Genomic DNA, 20,993 nt, shown 5'->3' with positions numbered 1-20,993 from the left:
TATTGACCCATGAAAACTTTATATTTTTTTCTAGCTATCTGAAAAAACTACCACTCTCTGAAAAACTGCCCCTCTCTGTGTGTGCTCCACCTCAACCACTGTATACAGCTGAGCCTTTCACAGTCACTCAAACTTAAACATCTGGCTGCGGCAAAGCTTCTTGATACTTGAAATTTCAATTTTTACTGGTGACTGTATAGAACAGCAAAACCTGTACATACAAGCAGCACTTTTTCTGAGAAAGGATAATTTACATGCAAATTTATACAAGGTTAGCTTATAAAGACACTTAAGTATTTTCTTTTTTAAGTGAAGATAAGATGCAAGGAAAATGCCTATTTTGGGGGATACTGTAAAAGTTTGTGAAGAAAAAATTTTTTTTGTTCAAAAACAACTTAAATGTTATCAAATATTGGGTAAAAATGCAGTGTATTTAACCAGTGAGTCTTAGCTAATAATAACAGGTTTCAGAGGAACAGCCGTGCTGTGGCTCACGAAAGCTCATGCTCAAATAAATTGGTTAGTCTCTAAGGTGCCACAAGTACTCCTTTTCTTTTAGCTAATAATAGTAATTTATGAACAACAGGCTTCAGCATAGCCCACAACTGAAATGTATTTGAAAAAGAAAAGAACTCTGGACTTACCTTTATATGGTATTTTAATGCACCAAGCTGACATACTGCTTGAAAAGGTTTGCGATCAATCGGACATGAAGCCATAACCTGAAAGAAGATTTTTCATTTATTAGGATTTACACCAAATTAGGGAAAAAAAACCCAATTGTCTAGACTTTTAATTCATTTAATTCTCCTGGACTTCTTAGCAGAAATCTCTCACCCTCTACTAGCTGCTCAGCTATTGATAGCCTCTCAATGGAAAAAGAAAAATAGTCCAACCGTAGAGGAACGGATCCAATAAATATGGGAAGTTGTTATGGAAAAATTAACACACTAATTACGTACCCAGAAAAACAGACAGAGGGCAAATGGATACTTTGATATTTGGTTATCTTTTATTCAGTACTCAGACAAAGTACTTTCACCTATAAAATAACCCAGCACTCTTGTTCAATTTTTTTAAAAATAAAATAATATTGGATAAACATGCCTATTCTGTTCAATGAGCAGAGATTTCCCTCAATTTAATGACAGGTTTCAGAATAGCAGCCATGTTAGTCTGTATTGGCAAAAAGAAAAGGAGTACTTGTGGCACCTTAGAGACTAACAAATTTGTTAGTCTCTAAGGTGTCACAAGTACTCCTTTTCTTTTTACTCAATTTAATAAGATCACTAGAACCATGTCTTAGATGTAAGGAGGCTCACTTTGTAATATAGTACCACTTTGTTAAAGAAAGATTTGATGACTATATTTTTGTATGATGTGTCTAAACAAAAGCTCATTGACATGCTAATTATTGTATGCAGTGTAGTTGTAGCCATGTTGATCCCAGAATATTGGAGAGACAAGGTGAGTAAGGTAATATCTTTTATTGGACTAACTTTTGTTGGTGAGAGAGACAAACTTCCGAGCCACACCTGAAGAAGAGCTCTGTGTGGCTCGAAAGTTTGTCTCTCTCACCAACAGAAGTTGGATAAATAAAAGATACTACCTCACCTACCTTGTTCCTCTAATACTGATTTATTATTTTGTTTCTGATATTTACATGGCAATGGTATGTAAACCTATTAAGACTCCCTAAACAAAATACAAAAAACCACAAAAATGAAAGTAAGTTGCTCGAAACATGCAATGTTACAACTGGCTCATATTAACTGATTTGCATTTATTACCCTAGTAAAATTTAATCAACCATCATAAAAGCTGTCATGTAGAGACTCATAATTTCACCCAACCATTAAACTTTTAATTAAGGACAAAACTGCTATATGTGAAACAGAATGTACCAAAATATCTAGTTCAGCAGGTACTCTCCAGAAATAACGTTACATGAAGTTAGCTGCAGCTATTTTTTTTTCCTTCACAGCTGTGGGGTATAAAGGACGCTGAATAAAAAATACAGTTTCTGAATCTTTTTGAAAAAAGTTTATCAACTTCAACTCACCTTACTTAATATCACAACACTTAGATATATTTACAGTGAAAACAACGATAAGTTTATTACCAATGATTCAAGAGATAGTGAGCAAGGATAATGGAAAGAAAAAGTTATGTTTTTTTTTGTTTTAAATATAACATTTTCTAGAGACTAAACTTAACTATTAGTTAACCTGTCTAATGAAGTTAACCTCACTCACAGCCTTTTGAAGAGTCTTAAAACCAAACTGGCAGCGATCCCATTTTCACAAGTGTAAATGTACTGCACTTTTACTCCCTAGGTGCAGGATGACAGGATGTCTTTTTTGTTCCCAAAATATCAGCCAGTGAACCTTTAAAGGGTATCAAGATAAGGTTCTCTTCCCCTGTTGTATTTCTATACCTGTTCATTCCTTTCCGAAATTCTTACAATCCTTCATCTGCATTTAGCTTTGATGGGTAATGTAAGACCAACTGTGAAGCAGATAAAACTCAATTTACATTTTAACAGAGACAGGTAAATAAACATCTTTTGTCTGACAGGAAACCTGCTTCTGCACCTCTGCTGTGATACAGAACATATTTTCAGCAGACATACATAACTCCTTACATAGCATCTGTACATACATTTCATAACAATGACAATGACTGGTGTGACCCTGGCTTTCATTTAAGCCCACACAGGATTTTCTCTGGTGAACCAGAATGTACCTACCAGAATCAGAATGTTCTTGTAACCCCCTTGCCAGCTGGCATTCAGGGTTCCTTGGGTCATAGCATATATACAAAAAGTTCACAGAACTCAATTTTTCTATAACGTGCTACCATGGATAACACAGTTTATGTTCATATAGTGCCTTTCATACCAAAGGGATCCCACAGCTCTTTACAAACACTGTACATAAGTCACTTTGCCCACTACTAAAGGACAGCCACGTCTGCAGTGGAACTCATCAGCTTTTTTATGGCGCATAGCATCATTATGACAACTGAGGATAGGAAATGAAGTTCATAACTAACTGAAATGTAAATGTAATTAACTAACTGTAATGCTGTTCTCTTGCTGCAGAGAGGAAATGGCTCCTACCACTCCTAGGCATTAGTCTCCCTTTGCCCCCGTTTAATTGGATCTGGCTTCTCACAGACCCCTGCTATACTCCTCCTTTTGTCTTATTCTTTTACCTTACAGGCTTCCTTGGATCACACCCCACCCTCCACATGATAAAACTATCCTCTCTGTGCCTTTCCTTGGATTAAACCCTGGTGGGAGATTGTGTTATTTGCCAAAGTGCTGAAGCAACAATGCCAAAGTGCTCAGTGCCAAAAGGAAGAACTTACACAACGCATCAGAGGATTCTTTAAGATCTTCAGAGACTAGCTTTCTATTTATGCTCCTGATCTAGTGATGGCTGAAGAGTCCTGCCCTGATGTCACCAAAATAAAACTTAAATAATGGAGGACAAGACCTGATTAGAAGGCACAGGGGCATGTAGAATAGATACTAAAGCAGAGTAGGTGCTGAACAGGAACAATAATTGAAGAGGTGTATCTTCTATGGGGAACCTTTGCTGATCTGTCAAGAGGAAATGAATAAAATGTTCCAGGGTGGTATCACAGAATCATAGAATATCAGGGTTGGAAGGGACCTCAGGAGGTCATCTAGTCCAACCCCCTGCTCAAAGCAGGACCAATCCCCAATTAAATCAATTTGTCAAGCCTGACCTTAAAAACTTCTAAGGAAGGAGATTCTACCACCTCCCTAGGTAATGCATTCCAGTGTTTCACCACCCTCCTAGTGAAAAAGTTTTTCCTAATATCCAACCTAAACCTCCCCCACTGCAACTTGAGACCATTACTCCTTGTTCTGTCCTCTTCTACCACTGAGGATAGTCTAGAACCATCCTCTCTGGAACCACCTCTCAGGTAGTTGAAAGCAGCTATCAAATCCCCTCTCATTCTTCTCTTCTGCAGGCTAAACAATCCCAGTTCCCTCAGCCTCTCCTCATAAGTCATGTGTTCCAGATCCCTAATCATTTTTGTTGCCCTTCGCTGGACTCTCTCCAATTTATCCACATCCTTCTTGTAGTGTGGGGCCCAAAACTGGACACAGTACTCCAGATGAGGCCTCACCAATGTCGAATAGAGGGGAACGATCACGTCCCTTGATCTGCTTGCTATGCCCCTACTTATACATCCCAAAATGCCATTGGACTTCTTGGCAACAAGGGCACACTGCTGACTCATATCCAGCTTCTTGTCCACTGTCACCCGTAGGTCCTTTTCCGCAGAACTGCTGCCTAGCCGTTCGGTCCCTAGTCTGTAGCTGTGCATTGGGTTCTTCCGTCCTAAGTGCAGGACCCTGCACTTATCCTTATTGAACTTCATCAGATTTCTTTTGGCCCAATCCTCCAATTTGTCTAGGTCCCTCTGTATCCTATCCCTGCCCTCCAGCGTATCAACCACTCCTCCCAGTTTAGTATCATCCGCAAATTTGCTGAGAGTGCAATCCACACCATCCTCCAGATCATTTATGAAGATATTGAATAAAACCGGCCCCAGGACCGACCCCTGGGGTACTCCACTTGACACCGGCTGCCAACTAGACATGGAGCCATTGATCACTACCCGTTGAGCCCGACAATCTAGCCAACTTTCTACCCACTTTATAGTGCATTCATCCAGCCGGTACTACTTTAACTTGCTGACAAGAATACTGTGGGAGACCGTGTCAAAAGCTTTGCTAAAGTCAAGAAACAATATATCCACTGCTTTTCCTTCATCCACAGAACCAGTAATCTCATCATAGAAGGCGATTAGATTAGTCAGGCATGACCTTCCCTTGGTGAATCCATGCTGACTGTTCCTGATCACTTTCCTCTCATGTCAGTGCTTCAGGATTGATTCCTTGAGGACCTGCTCCATGATTTTTCCGGGGACTGAAGTGAGGCTGACTGGCCTGTAGTTCCCAGGATCCTCCTTCTTCCCTTTTTAAAGATTGGCACTACATTATAGCCTTTTTCCAGTCATCTGGGACTTCCCCCCGTTCGCCACGAGTTTTCAAAGATAATGGCCAATGGCTCTGCAATCACAGCCGCCAATTCCTTTAGCACTCTCGGATGCAACTCATCCGGCCCCATGGATTTGTGCACGTCCAGCTTTTCTAAATAGTCCCTAACCACCTCTTTCTCCACAGAGAGCTGGCCATCTACTCCCCATGTTGTGATGCCCAGCGCAGCAGTCTGGGAGCTGTCCTTGTTAGTGAAGACAGGCAAAAAAAGCATTGAGCACATTAGCTTTTTCCACATCCTCTGTCACTAGGTTGCCTCCCCATTCAGTAAGGGGCCCACACTTTCCTTGGCATTCTTCTTGTTGCCAACATACCTGAAGAAACCCTTCTTGTTACTCTTGACATCTCTTGCTAGCTGCAGCTCCAGGTGCGATTTGGCCCTCCTGATTTCATTCCTACATGCCCGAGCAATATTTTTATACTCTTCCCTGGTCATATGTCCAACCTTCCACTTCTTGTAAGCTTCTTTTTTATGTTTAAGATCCGCTAGGATTTCACCGTTAAGCCAAGCTGGTCGCCTGCCATATTTACTATTCTTTCGACTCATCGGGATGGTTTGTCCCTGTAACCTCAACAGGGATTCCTTGAAATACAGCCAGCTCTCCTGGACTCCTTTCCCCTTCAAGTTAGTCCCCCAGGGGATCCTGGCCATCCGTTCCCTGAGGGAGTCGAAGTCTGCTTTCCTGAAGTCCAGGGTCCGTATCGTGCTGCTTACCTTTCTTCCCTGTGTCAGGATCCTGAACTCAACCAACTCATGGTCACTGCCTCCCAGATTCCCGTCCACTTTTGCTTCCCCCACTAATTCTTCCCTGTTTGTGAGCAGCAGGTCAAGAAAAGCTCCCCCCCAGTTGGCTTCTCTAGCACTTGCACCAGGAAATTGTCCCCTATGCTTTCCAAAAACTTCCTGGATTGTCTATGCACCGCTGTATTGCTCTCCCAGCAGATATCAGGAAGATTAAAGTCACCCATGAGAACCAGGGCGTGCGATCTAGTAGCTTCTGTGAGTTGCTGGAAGAAAGCCTCATCCCCCTGGTCCGGTGGTCTATAGCAGACTCCCACCACTACATCACTCTTGTTGCTCACACTTCTAAATTTAATCCAGAGACACTCAGGTTTTTCTGCAGTTTCATACCGGAGCTCTGAGCAGTCAGACTGCTTCCTTACATACAGTGCTACTCCCCCTCCTTTTCTGCCCTGCCTGTCCTTCCTGAACAGTGACAGTTTATAACCATCCATGACAGTACTCCAGTCATGTGAGTTATCCCACCAAGTCTCTGTTATTCCAATCACGTCATAATTCCTTGACATCACCAGGACCTCCAGTTCTCCCTGCTTGTTTCCAAGGCTTTGTGCATTCGTATATAAGCACTTGAGATAACCTGCTGATCGCCCCTCATTCCCAGTATGAGGCAGGAGCCCTCCCCTCCCAGACGTTCCTGCCTGTGCTTTCACCTGGTATCCCGCTTTCCCACTTACCTCAGGGCTTTGGTCTCCTTCCCCCGGTGAACCTAGTTTAAAGCCCTCCTCACTAGGTTAGCCAGCCTGCTCGCAAAGATGCTCTTCCCTCTCTTCGTAAGATGGAGCCCGTCTCTGCCCAGCACTCCTCCTTCATGGAACACCATCCCATGGTCAAAGAATCCAAAGCCTTCTCTCCGACACCACCTGCGTAGCCATTCATTGACTTCCACGATTCGATGGTCCCTGCCCGGCCTTTTCCTTCCACGGGGAGGATGGACGAGAACACCTCTTGCGCCTCAAACTCCTTTATCCTTCTTCCCAGAGCCACGTAGTCCGCAGTGAGCCACTCAAGGTCATTCTTGGTAGTATCATTGGTGCCCACGTGGAGAAGCAGGAAGGGGTAGCGATCCGAGGGCTTGATGAGTCTCGGCAGTCTCTCCGTCACATCGCGAATCTTAGCCCCTGGCAAGCAGCAGACTTCTCGGTTTTCCTGTTAGTTAAGTTCTATAGTGAGATAAGACTGTCATATATGGGGATGAATTTTGGTGGGTACCACCTGACTCTTGCTAGACAGCTAAGATCCAGGAGGAAGAATCCTACAAAACAGCTTCACAAAAATAGAATTTCAAGGTGAGCAACATTCTCTTATTGCTGTGTACTAGTCTTTTCTCTCCTAGGACACTACTCTACCCCCACACAATCAAAGCAGAGACTGCAAAGAAATCAGGAAACCTTTCTTTTTAAATTTTCAGTTTCTTTAAAATAATAGCAGATTAACTGTAATTAACTGTAAAATGTCATTTGTCACTGTGTATATACTAGTGTTTTTAAGTTGGTTCCTCTGTAGAAAATAAAAATCTGACAGTAGTTCAAGTCATATTGAGCAACTCTTTTTATCCTCAGTTTTTACAGAATATATTGAAAATAGGCTCCATTTTGGAAGGTGGGGGAAAGAGGAGAGTCTTTCAGATTAGAATTTTCAGGTAACTGCTTAGTTTTTTTCCACCCCAATGGATGTAGCTTTGCCTTTAAAATAAACCACAAACCTTCAAGAACTTGTATATGGTGGTATAAACCTAGTTATTGTACATTTCAAAGAAGATACATTATTGTCGTATCTTCTGTATTCCGAATTGGGTGATTTCTCACAACTCATAAGTCAAAGTAATTGATAGTTATTTATAAATGAATGACCATACAGAAGGATCAAGGTAGGTAAGCAAATATTAAACTACTCCTTCAACCAAATACAAAAAAACCCCCTTAAAACTAACAGTAAATATTTAATACTAATTAATTAGGAAAAGTAATGACCAAACTACATAACATAAACATACTTCTAGTGGTCACACATTTAAAATATACTTCTATAAAACCACTTATAAATTTCCCCAACAATGGCATTTTGGTATCTCCCCACCAGACTTTACAAAGAAATTTAAAATTATATTTATATAATTACATGGGCTGAAGGTATCCTAGAGCCCCAGAGGAGAAAGGAACCTTCATAGAGTTATTTATTTGAGGTTTTCCCTCCACACACATTTATCTTTAGCCATGGTGGAAAAAGCAGACAGGTCCCCATGGCAACTAACAAAACTTAAATACAAGCAAACTGAAAAGGTACATCTTTATCTATCTTAAATAATTAGACAGTAAGCTGTTTGCGGCAGAAATCACCCTTTATTCTGCTTTTGTATAGTGCCTAATACAATGGCAGTCTCAATCCTAATCAGGCCTTGTAGATGCTACCTATATACTGTAGAGGAAATCAATGACAATAAGAAAAGCTATTACAGAGGGGAACAGAAGGGCAGAGATCTTATTTTCTAAACATATGATTAGGGATCTGGTAAAGCATGTATTTAAACCAAAAATCTCATTTACTCTAGCAAGGAGGATTGTAGAGAAGAAAACTCTCATAGGTCTGTATTGTACCGAATGAGATAAACTTAATACTAACTCAAAAAGACAATTTTTTTTTGAAGAAAACAATGTCATTTTTACACTAGGAACCCAAACAGCGATACATAAAACAAACGATCCATTGCTTTTACCTACTTTCAGCTGAAGCTAGGTTTGACAACCTTAGAAAAATAATAGTTTTGCTGCAGTGGGTTCAGTTCTTGAATAAGTGTACACTAGATACAGAACAGAATTAAAAACCATTGAAAAGAAAGTTAAGGACAGAAAAAAGTTTTCCACTTACTTTAGACAAGCAAACAAAACCTACAAAATAATTACTGGTTACAGAACAGAGAAATTGTTATTATGATTTTAATATTACCACAATGAAGCATCTGGAGGAAGCAACATTTCTTAATAAATTCCTGGAGAGCAGCAGCAAACTCGAGAGTTAGAAAATGGAAGCCCCATTGTGCTAGGTACTGTACACTCACCTATGAAGACAATGTCCCTGCCCAGAAAGTATTACAACAGAAGATAAGGGAAGTATAAATAATTAGTGGAATGGGATTCAAATAAAATTTTTTTATATAATTAGCAATCACAAATATAAAGTGGAGATTATCCCCATCTACCCCTCAAAATAGCCATAATTAATGGGCTAATTTCTTGTAGGCATCACAAGAGGTGGGAGGTCTTGAGAAAGAAAATGTAATGTATCAGACTATTTGAACAGTGGAGAAAGCTACTTAGCACTATTTATAAACAGATTATTTAAAAATTTTGAAAATTTGAATCCAATTAGAACACATACTCATAGATTTAAAATAAATGGTCGAAGTGACTAGTGACAACTTTACTTGATCAGTTAATCAGTTATTTTTCCCATTAAAGATTTCAGACACACAGAACACATTACATCTTTGTTCTGAAACTTACTTCAGCCCATTTAAGAATACAGGTCATGCAGAAGAAGTGCCTGCAGTTTTCAGGAAAACCAACCTCCTGTTCTAAAAGGCAGTTTAGACAGATCGGGCACCTGTCAGCTTCATCATATAACACAGCAGTAGGACAGGAACAGCTTTCTTCATTCTCTTCACCTGTTATTAACATTGACACTTTCAATTATTGTTCATTTCTGGAACTACATTAGATTTGAATACAACAGTGTGTGTTAAAAATAAGTGTGTACACTCTTAACTGTACATATTAGCATCTTCCTGATTCCTCAAGTTTAATATCTTGTATTTTTTGTACAAGATAACAACTCATCTAGTTGTAGTAAAGAGCAGAGTGGCAAGTCAATTATCAATGTTTCAATTGTTTAGTCAAGCTGTTGACTAAAACAGTGATGTTAATAAAGGAATTTTAACTTGACTGGAAAAACCACATAACCCTTACCAGTATTCTCCATTCAAAGGAATGGAAGTTAGCTCGACATTTGTTTTAAAAAATATAAACACAGGGATGATAAGCTAAATTATTGAACAATCTAGCCCTATTTTATTTGGAATCAATGCACAATGTAAAATGAGTTCCCTTTTGTTTAAGCCCCTCCTCATATGCGTGTGGTGTCTGGGAATAATGGGATGAGTTAAGCATGTCTCAGTTCTAATACCTTGTAAATCAACAAAAACATCTATCCTTAATTTTAGCTTTTTTGTACTTCCATTCAAATTAAAATTATTTTTTCACATGACTTCCTCCTGACCTAATAAAATATCTACAGTGCATGCTAAATGCAGCAACGTTCTTAATTTTGTTAAATCAAAACTTATTTTCAAATCAGACCAAACTGAATTCAACAGTTAGTAAGGACTAGTTTCATGACACGTCAACTTTAAAGTTTTCACACAATATATTAATTCCTTCACTCAAAAGTGTGTTTTCATGTTTTCCCACTCACCCATAATTCAAACACAAATGAAGAGACATTACTCAAAGTTTACAAAAACTACATTGCTATTAAGTTGCAAACACTACTAACCCAGGGCTGGGCCAATCCCTGCCTGCACCTGACTAAGAGGTCTGTTTCTGTTTCTAGAACTGATCAGGTTGAACATGTTGCTGTAAAGGATTTAGGGACCTTTCCAGGCAGAAGAAAAAACAAACAAACAACTTACACTGGTTAGCAAAATTTGGTTAACAGATTAAATTCTACAACCTACAATCTACTAATTCAGAGAAAGATCAAATACAAAATCTAAGCATATTGCTTGAACCTGACTACTGACAATAAAACATTTTCATGTTTTCCCTAACATTTTTATTTCACGTAATTCCAGACGTTGTCACTTTATTACAGGACACCATGCACAAGTTACATACACACACATATATATATATACACACACACACACGTTACCTTCCATGTCTTCATGTTTTTGATCCTCAATATCTGGAATACATTTTTTTTTGTTCTTCATCTCTACTTGGGAAATACAACCTGAAAAATATTGAAGTAACAATTTAGTTTCGCTTAATATATGTTTACATTCCAATTAAAGAAATTAACCACTATCAACTTTACAAAAGAATTTCCAGCGATCGCCATTCTTTTATTATATAAATTGGAGAGCAGACGTATTTGCCAGGGAAAGCAGCAGAATATGGATCATTTAATATGCACATTTTTGTAGCCTGTTTTGATCCCAATGTCTCACTGGACCAGCTCAAGTAGATGGCTATAGAAATAGTTTAGCCACTGTAAAACCTAATAAAGAATATCCTTTAATATCAAAACTATATTAATACAACTTTATATCTGATATTTTATAGGTGAACTACAAATCAATTTTTAATAAAAATATCCCCCAAACTTTTGTAAGATTCTAAAAGGAAAAGTATTACTTTTTATTAATAAAAATATGTGTTTCCTTGAAAGTTTCCTTGATAAGTTGTCCCCCTTAGTACCTGTAACTGGGATTCTCCATCTCTAGCAAAACTGTAGCAGCTATGCTCTGCCATTCCCACCTCAGCAGCTGGGGGTGGGGCAGGAGAGGGAGGGAACAGCAGGATTTGGAAATCACTTAGATGTACATGGAAGAGTAAGAAGAGATGAAGATGATGCTCCAAGCCTGAAGAACAGAAATAGTAGCATGACTACAGTGAGAATTAAGAGGATTTAGCAGGAAAATGTTTTAGCCATGCTGAGTTGAAAGTGTTGTCTTGACATCCAGAAAGATATGTGAATGAGGCAGGCTGAAATAGGAGATTCGAGACAGGTCACAAGCGCAGGTATAGACTTAAGAGTCACCAGCATAGAGGACACAGTTAACATAATCACCCAGAGGGAAAGGTGTTAACTGAAAAAAGGGAAGGATTAGAGAGGTCCCTGGGACCTATATCCCATTCCCTCAGACTGCACTGATGTGCTACCATGTAAGAAAAAAACAGGTTTGAAGGACAGCCTGTCCATTGGTCTGGTGTTGATCTGTTTGGATGTATGTATCTTTGGGGAAAGCCTGTCCACTATACCTATCCCAGGTCTTCTTAGCTGAGGATGGAAAATAGGTGTCTTTTCCTCTCTCTCTTTGTGAAGGGTATCTTTGTTTAGGTCACAAGGTGATGCCTTGGAAAAGTAACACCTGCTGCAACTCACTAAGAATTGTGTCGCTGAATTGCCCTTTCCTCTTGCTGCATCTTAGACTCCTAAGTCTTAGGGGAAGAGAAGGTAAAACCCCAGTAAACATCCAAGTTTCCATGAGAAAGGCAGAAGTTGGAGACATTTTATAGTTTAAAACATGTTTACAATACCCAGGAATGGATTCAATTCACGTCCCATGTGTTTGTTGCCAGGGCCAGTTAAGAGACAGATTTACTGATGTATCTAGGTATGAAGCCTGCTTGCCTGGAAAGGATGTATATACAACTAATTCTGGTACCACTCCTGCAGCTGAGGTAGATAGAGACTATAAGAGGGAATGAGTGTGGGAGAGGAGGTGACTTACCCTGTCCATAGACTGAGGGTATGTCTACATTTCAATTAAAAACTCACGGCTGGCATGTGCCAGCTGACTTGTATTCATGAAGCTCAGATTTCAGGGCTGTTTCTGGAAGTTTACACTGCAGTTACTTAGAGCTCAGGATGCAGCCTAGGACCCTCCAAACTTGCAGGGTCCTAGAGCTCAGGCTGCAGCCCAAGCTCAGAAGTGTACGCTGCAATTCAACAGCCCTGCCACAGGTGTCTAACTGCAGCATAGACACAGCCCTTCCAAGCCACAGCTCACTTTCCTGCAGCTGCTCTCAGGCCACTGGCTGTAACATGGTAACCTTCCCTTCTCTGAACTCTTCACTATCCTTGCTGCTTACTGCTAAGATTTGATGTTTATGTGCACTTGGATTCCCATTTGCAGCAGTCCCCTTCAGCACAGCTAGTAGCTCTTAGTTGAGACGCCCCCGGCTTCCCAGCTACTCCCACGTGCTGTTTACCAATCTTGTGGTAAGAACAGCAAGGTGAGCAGCACTGCTGCTGGTGGCTTTGTGTAGTGCCATTTAATTGGCTACTTCAGGCCGCTAAGGGCGTGCCTATACAGGGAAATTGACTAGAATAGCTACTGTGGAATAAACTATTCCAGAACAGCTAGTCTAGAATAGCTCTCTATGTGGACACACTTATTCCAGTGTAAAAGTTTCCATACAGTGACCTATTCTGGAATAGCTACTGTGCTTTAAATTCACACCCTATCTTATTCCAGAGCAACTTCCCCATGTAGACAAGCCCTAAGTCACTGAATGTCCAGAGTGTGCTTAGAGGGGAGCCTCAGTAGAAAGAATTCAAGATAGTGAAGCTATTATGGGAGTAACTTCTGGTTCTCTGGCTCTCAGAAGAGCACACAGAGTGAGTGTTGAGAGGGGCTTTCTGGATCTAGCACCAGCAGTGAATAACACCTTTGCTGCTTTCCATTTGCTGTGAGGACAGAAAGACCATTGTGAGAACAGGTGTCTCTAACTACAAAGGAGAAATGGTGTTTTTAAATCAAGATTTGTGATAGGTACCATTTCCTTTAGCTCCAGATAAATCTGGACTGTTTACTCCAACAGAATGCATAATGTTTCAAACCAAAGTTCTGAAACAGCCTTTCTATTCTAAACCCCTAATTCAATCCCCTTTGTTAAATTATGTGATGTTGCTCAGTCTGGAAGTGAAACCAGACATCTGCAATTTTGACTTTTCAGAACTTCAAATAGCTTTGTTAAAATAGAGCACTCGTTATATTTTAAAACATTGTCCTTTTCCCTTTTTGAAATGTACAAGTCTAATCAACATCTCTGAAGCTCTCCTTTAAATGCACAATAACCATGAAATTCAAGGTTATATGGTTCCCACAGCAACTGTACCTAGCTAGCTGTTCACACCGCTGTCATATGGTGCTAAATTTCATCCCCTTGTATGTAAATGACTGCCTACGAAGGAGTACTGCAGAAAGAGATCTGGGGGTCATAGTGGATCACAAGCTAAATATGGAATGAGCAGTGTGACGCTATTGCAAAAAAAAAGCACACATCATTCTGGGATGTATTTGCAGGAGTGCTGTAAGCAAGACACGAGAAGTAATTTCTTCCGGTCTACTCTACGCTGATTAGGCCTCAACTAGAGTATTGTGTCCAGTTCTGGGTGCCACATTTCAGGAAAGATGTTTGTTTAATCTGGAGAAGACTGTGAGATGATATCTTCTGAGCATATATGTGCAACGTGCCTCAGGTGGCACATGACTAGGATTCACCAGTGAATTTGGTCTGCTGTTTGGATCATTAGCTTTCCCGGCTCGGGCTGGGTACTGACAGGTTGTTACAAGGAGGAGGAGGAAGAAAAATCGTTCTCCTTAACCTCTGAGGATAGGACAAGAAGCAAGGGGCTTAAATTGCAGCAAGGGAGGTTTAGGTTGGATATTAGGAAAAACTTCCTAGCTGTCAGGGTAGTCAAGCACTGGAATAAATTGCCAAGGCAGGTTGTGGAATCTCCATCATTGGAGATTTTAAGAGCAGGTTAGACAAACACTTGTCAGGGATGGTCTAGATAATACTTAGTCCTGCCACAAGTAGAAGGGACTGGACTAGATGACCTCTCGAGGTCCCTTCCAGTCTTATGATTTCTATGATCACTGCACAGCAGATGGATACATGTAGGACAGGAAGTGCAAAATACTGTAATAATCTGCAAGGGGAGTTTGACATATGCATAAGGTAGTTACCAGAATGGCAATTCAAGCAACATCACCAGGGTTAATGCCCCATCTCTCAAAAAGTGTCTTGAGACCTTTAATGACAAAAGTGGTACTTAAAAGCAGGATGGGTAAAAATCAATGATTTTTTAAAACATTTTTAAAAAAAATCAATTCTTTTTATTTAAATTGGATTTTTTTGATAAATTGCTTTTTGAGGAATAAACTGATCTAAATATAGTTTTAATTAAGATACCTTTGAGCTACAGTGTATCTCATCATGGAATAGGGATTATAAATTCTAATTCTATAGTATGAGACAATATATTCATTTAATGTTTAAGAAAAGTTTTTTAAATGAGTTCCAACAGTTCATGGATTAGGGACCAATTTTATGGGATTCCAGGACTTCTGTATAGATTATTTAGGTTAATCTTTCTATCTACCTAATGGAACTCAGTGCTCAGTCTGGAAGTTACCATCAAAGATGCTTAATTTTGCAGTTCTCAAACTGTGCACTTGTCTCTCCAGAGATAATATGCTTGTTAACAGCAAAAATGTTTTAAAATAAATAAACAAACAAACATAGAAAGGTGAGAAATAACAGACCTCAAGCCTATTGTCCCTCTGCAAATTTGTGTACACAGAGTCAATCCCTTATCTCTCTCTAGAAGTGCAAAGTTTCAGAAAGTTCAATGAGTAGAAGATTGTTGGGGGCGGAATAGATCCGGACAAGGAGAAGAAGTCTTGAGATAAATGTGAGAAGGGAGGGACAAGCAGTAGAAACAAAAGTGAAACTGTTTGAGCACCATATTCCAGAAGTCTTGAGGTCTTTTTGAGTGTAGCCTTCATTGATTTGAGATCTACCATACCATTCTCTCTCACTAGAAGGGAAAACCTATAATGGCAGCAGGCCGTAAGAGAGACCCAGTTTAGGAATAATAACCATTCAAGAAATATATGTTTGCTGATGATGTTTTAAAGAAAGTTACACCAGTGAACTGTTGGAAGTCACTTAAGCACTAGGATTCAGAGATTGGTGAGGTGATAATCTCACTTTTAACAGCAGTAGCTTCTTCTACTGGTGTAGAAAGAATATTTTCTTTCTTTGGACTAATTCATTCCAAATTGACAAATCGTTTGGGACCTGAAAAAGCAGGAAAGCTTATTTTTCTTTTCCAGATTATGAACAAACAGGAAAATGAAGGTGAAGACGATTGAGTTAGCTGCTGAAGCCAATATTTTAAGTTTCTCATGTTGACCTGGCTGACATAGTCGATTTAATTTTTATTTTTGTTTTTTAAAATATTTCATTTAACTATTTTAGTTAAAAACAAACAAAAACAAACCTGATTTTAAAAAACTTGAATGTTTAACTAAATTAAAAAATTCATTTGCTTGTTTTGTTAAAATATTCTATGTCTGCTACTGAAGAAAAAATAAAATCCAGAATACATAACATTGTTGTTTTAGTTAAATAAAACAATTAAAATGTCTGTCTGATGATGTTCTCCTCCTAATACAGCATGGAAAGAAAATCCTCCAAATATTAATGATTAACCTGTTGAATTGGAGATAGTTCACCTCCCAATGACTTCATAAATAATCTTCAATTACCTTTGGTAAATGAAATAACCAAACAATCATTCATTTTCTGATATAGCTGTAAAACTAATCTGAAAAGTTTTCAGAATAAATCACTTTAAAAATGTATAGTGTGTACCTTCTAAAAATGAAACCTACATCTTTCTCTGAGTTGTGAAGAATATGTATTAAGGTTATAACAACCAACAAGAATGCAGAAAACCATGATTAAATCGAGTCTTCTTGACTAGTGATTTAAATCATGATTTAAGTCACTAATTTGATTTAAATCAAATCCACCCTGCTTAAAAGTGGTAATAGCATAAACCCCAGGGAAGCAGCCAAGTTTAGGTTGACAGGCAAACCCACCAGTCAACTTTCAAACCTCCAAACATGAGTTGCAGTAGTGTTAATTTCCAAGGTCCTCAATTTCGGCAGCCGACCCATAAATTCATGGTTTACTGTGATTGAAAGCATGCATTTTTACCGGTGCTTCCTCTGTCTGATCTCTTCTTATGAAGAAGTATTCTGAAGTGTTTTGAGCAGAAACCTTGGCAATGTCAATACACTGCCTAATATAAAGAAGAAAGCATGGACATCATGGAACTGGAGAGATGGACATAACTTAAACCCAACAAATCGACTACACAGGTTACCTTTTGGGAATGGAGACTAACTTTTTTCTTTTATTGTTATTATTAAAAACAGCACTTGTTTTGAAGATTTCCTAGCAGGAAAAAAAAAAAGCACCGAGTGTTATTCTAAAAAAAAAGAACATTTTGATGGAGAGAAGCCACAGGATTACAGCTGATTCCAACAAGGTTGATAAATTTCTAATCTTATTCCCCCTCACCAACTGACCAACATTTTCAACAAAAAAACCAATACAAGAGCTGTTTGCTTTTATTTCACTGAAAATATGAATAAAAAGTTATTTCGTAAAGGAACTTTGAAAGGCTATTTTTCCTGCCTAGTTTTAAAAGGGTATTACAAGGAACACAGTAGTAACACGGTTAAAGATTTTTAAGGACACTTACGTTATGTTAGCATCCAAGGAGTCTGGAATGTGTTCAACAGCTGAGTTTTGATAAACTGTGGAAAACAAAGAATTTTAAAAGCAAATTAAGATTTTTGGAGGAAGGGGGTGGGGGGAGAGAAAGGACTGTTAGAAGATGAAGTACTTCTCTTCCCCAAAACAAAGTATCTTCCAAGAAAGTAAACCTTGAGAATTTAAACCTTAAGAATATTTCAGTAGCACTTATCAGAGCTCATTGTATTGCACTTGTATACCACATCAGTTTAAGTAATTAGAGAAAATTTGCATTCAAAATGGAGAACAATATTCATCTGTCCAATTTCCTCAGTTTCTTAAAAAAAACAACTGATTTTGCATGCAAATTGTGAATGTCCAGTAAGGTTCTGAGAAATTTTCTATTTGAGTTTTAATAATATCAAATTCTGTTGATTGCCTTGTGCATGATACTGCACAATGTTTAAACAGCTACAGTCATCCAGGTGTTGACATGGAATATTCAAAAAGGAAATGAGTGTTTGCAAAGAGTAGTAGCAAAGATCACACCATGTAAGTGTTCCAAAACCAAGAGAAATCCATTCTAATTTATATTTCCTTTACAAGATAAACATACCAAATACCTAGTTTAAGAATAGTAGCAACATTATAATTGAAAAGATGCTTTTTCAGGTACTTATAAAAACTTTTTATAGAAGTTACCTTTTGGCATGTAATTTCTTGTTTAATCTCAGTCTAGCGATGAATTGTGGCCATAGTTTGATGAAGTTAGCAATTTTTCAGATAACTGAGCATAAATGTTTTCCACCAATTAAATATGACCTACTTTAGTTTTAAAACAGCTGTTTATACATTTCAAATTTAGGGATTTAGGCTAGATTCAAAAAGAGAATTGTAGTCTCTGTCAATGCAAGACAAAGTTCTTTGACACGTGTCAATAAATTCTATTTGAAAATAAGGACCCAGGTACAGTTCCAGATGTTTCACTTTTATCATGAGGAATAAAGCCCCAAAGATACATACATCTAAACAGATCCACACCAAGCCACATATATTCCCTAAGGAATAAAATGCAATTGTGGTTATTTCTAAGCTTGATCTTCTATGCATCTGAAAATATTCACTAGTGTGACCATTTACATTTATTTTTGAAATACCTAAATGGTAAAACTATGTAAATGTGTTATGGTTTAGATAAGTGAGTAAGGACAAATTAGAACATCCTTAAGTTAGTTACATTACAAATCTATTAAGGCATTAAACACTACACAGCACAATACACATTACTGAACAGGCAGAAGGGATCAGAGTTTGAGTTGCTGAAAGAGTTACACATTTGAATACCTTAAACTATTAAAATTAAAATCTTTACCATAAAGTTGCAGTGGTGTAGAAATAAATCAGATAAAATAAAGAACAAAACAAAACAAAACTGGAGGTGCCTTGCATGCAATCAAGACTCATGCATCTAAACCCAAAAGACTGTACCTGTTTTTGATGAGTATAACCAGGTGTGACCAACAATAAACTAATGAAATCTTTAACCATGTAGTTCACTGCTATGAAGTGGGAGATCATGACTGAAGAGAACTTCTCCCCCAGATGCTTCAACTTGCTCTAAGGACTTTCCAACATACAGAATTGCATCAGTTTAACTTAAGGTGTGGTTTTAAACCGATTTACTTAAACAGGTGCAAAAGGGTTTGTGAACAATCCAGTATCAGTTTAAAACAGGATAAATTTGGTTTAGCGTAAATTGATTAGGAAGAAGTTTAAGTGAAATTGAAATAAGCCACTCTTAAACCAAAGTATGAAGGGGTTTTGCACTGGTTTAAGTAAAACATCTTTATAGAGTGTTGACACCATATTTTTCCACTAGTTCAGTTTTGTTTTTATAAATCTTTTGTGCCTCTGCTACAAAGAAGGACTATAAAAATAGAACCATCTTCCTTGACAGTTCTGCTCCTAATGTGTGCTTACAGTCATATCTGGTTGCTTAACTAAAATTACACACACACACTTTTTTACTCCTATTAAACTGGACAGAGTCAAACACACTAAAAGCAATCTAGGTTTTTCTGATTCCTGATTCAAATAGAACCCACCACATTCAAAATGTAGGGCTGAGTTCTGCTATTGCACCTGTGCTACCAAGTGGAACACACTGAATTACTCATATGTAACTGATGGTGAATTTGGCCTGAGTTATTATTACTGATATCAGCAAAAGCTAAAAGATTTTCAGATTCCATGCTTAGGTTTCAAAGTTGTCTAATGGGAAAGCTATCTTTTTACTGGTAGGCTGACAAAATGCGATATAGAAATCATTGACACAAACATGGAACCCATTTAGCCGCTCAATCACTTTTCAAGATAAAATTATATAGTTTCGCTAGAGTCTCTAGAATAGGCAAATTTGTAACTATTCACCTACAAATAAGCATACTTCTGTAAAGATATGTTCAGACTAGGACAACCACCAGCAAGCTACAGCGATAAAAGCAATATTCCATGAGATTTCCTTCCAAACAGCAGAGGTAGGGCAGACTAGTGAGAATCTTGCAAGAGATTATTTTCAGATAAATTAAGAGGTAAAAGACCCCTTTCCTAAAGAGATAATCCGTGTAGGATTCCCATTCTTAAGTAGTTTGTGGCCTGTCTCAAACAACACAAAACAAAACAAAAAACAAACCACCCCTCCCCCCCACTAACTATAGCATGTGCAAAACAAAACATAAACAAGGACGATGCCAACACCTGAAGAATTTAGGAACAAAGGAATTGCCAGACTGGATCATACCCAAAAGTCCATCCAAGCCAGTATCCTGTCTCCAACAGTGGCCAGAACCACATGCTTCAGAGGAACATGTAAGAACCCTGCAGTAGGCAGATATGGGATAATATAGCTCGCATAGTTAGAGACTGGCTTAAACCCTGAGACCGTTCTTATGTTCTTGATATTTATCAATTACATTTTTACTGCTAGACTTCAGAAATTTTTATATTTTTTGCTCAAAATAATCAAGCATCCTAGAAGAAAGTTTCCTGTTTAAAAGCAAAGTTTTAGGCATTTATGGAATTTTAACATTTAACTTTTTTTTCAAGCTGTTTGGTTGTTATGTTGTTAGCCATAAGGATTTAAATAGATGTAAAAAATCCTTATGATTTATTAAGCTATTTTCCCTATAAAACTGGATTTAAAATAAATTACATCATTTAAAAAGTGGTACAAACTTGCAGGAGGAGGAGGAATCTTTCATATACAATCTCATTTTCTTTAAAGCAATAAATTTAGTAATACCCAGCGAACAAGAACGACTTTTTTTTTTTTTTTTTAAACACCATTATGTTTTGGGTCCATCTTAGACATACGGGGTTATGAACATCCATCATCTGCAATGTTTACAACTTCAAAATCATCTGCCAGTACCACCAGCAGTGCAGCAACTAAGCATACAAGCAGGCAGTTTGTTTTTAAAATAAAGGTAAAGACAACCTTTATCATCCAGTAAAACCATGGAAGAGTTCAAAATCAGCAAACTCCAGCAAGACTCCACAGATGAGAAGATTGCTCAGTTCATTTATGCAACCAATTCTCCCTTTTATCTTGTTCAGAGCAAACATTTAATTTATACAGTGTAATCATTAGGACCAGGCTATACTTCACTGGGCAGAGCAGACATTGCTAGATACAGTGTATGAGAAGGAAATTGAAAAGTGTGCAAAAACATTGATGGGAAATTCATTAAGC

At 38.2% G+C, this 20,993-nt stretch overlaps 1 protein-coding gene across 3 annotated transcripts in view; it reads right to left on the bottom strand.

Moving 5' to 3' along the window:
• SCAF11 (SR-related CTD associated factor 11) overlaps positions 1-20,993 on the bottom strand; it is a 71,236-nt gene that overhangs the window by 37,836 nt on the left and 12,407 nt on the right. For 2 of the 3 annotated variants that reach the window (XM_048835984.2, XM_048835979.2), the window contains exons 2-5: positions 17,250-17,304; positions 10,830-10,910; positions 9,404-9,564; positions 645-722 (exon numbers count right to left, since the gene is read on the bottom strand). In XM_048835984.2, the coding sequence (XP_048691941.2) occupies positions 645-722; positions 9,404-9,564; positions 10,830-10,890 (300 nt within the window). In that variant the 5' untranslated portion in view covers positions 10,891-10,910; positions 17,250-17,304. Of the gene's footprint in view, positions 1-644; positions 723-9,403; positions 9,565-10,829; positions 10,911-11,377; positions 11,397-17,249; positions 17,305-20,993 lie in introns of those variants that run through there. The other variant, XM_075124389.1, reaches the window with a different exon arrangement.

Source organism: Caretta caretta, chromosome 1 (assembly GCF_965140235.1).
Source record: "Caretta caretta isolate rCarCar2 chromosome 1, rCarCar1.hap1, whole genome shotgun sequence".
Taxonomy (NCBI): domain Eukaryota; kingdom Metazoa; phylum Chordata; order Testudines; family Cheloniidae; genus Caretta; species Caretta caretta.
The sequence above is the reverse complement of the archived record's forward strand: the minus strand, read 5'-3'. Positions and strand labels throughout refer to the sequence as shown.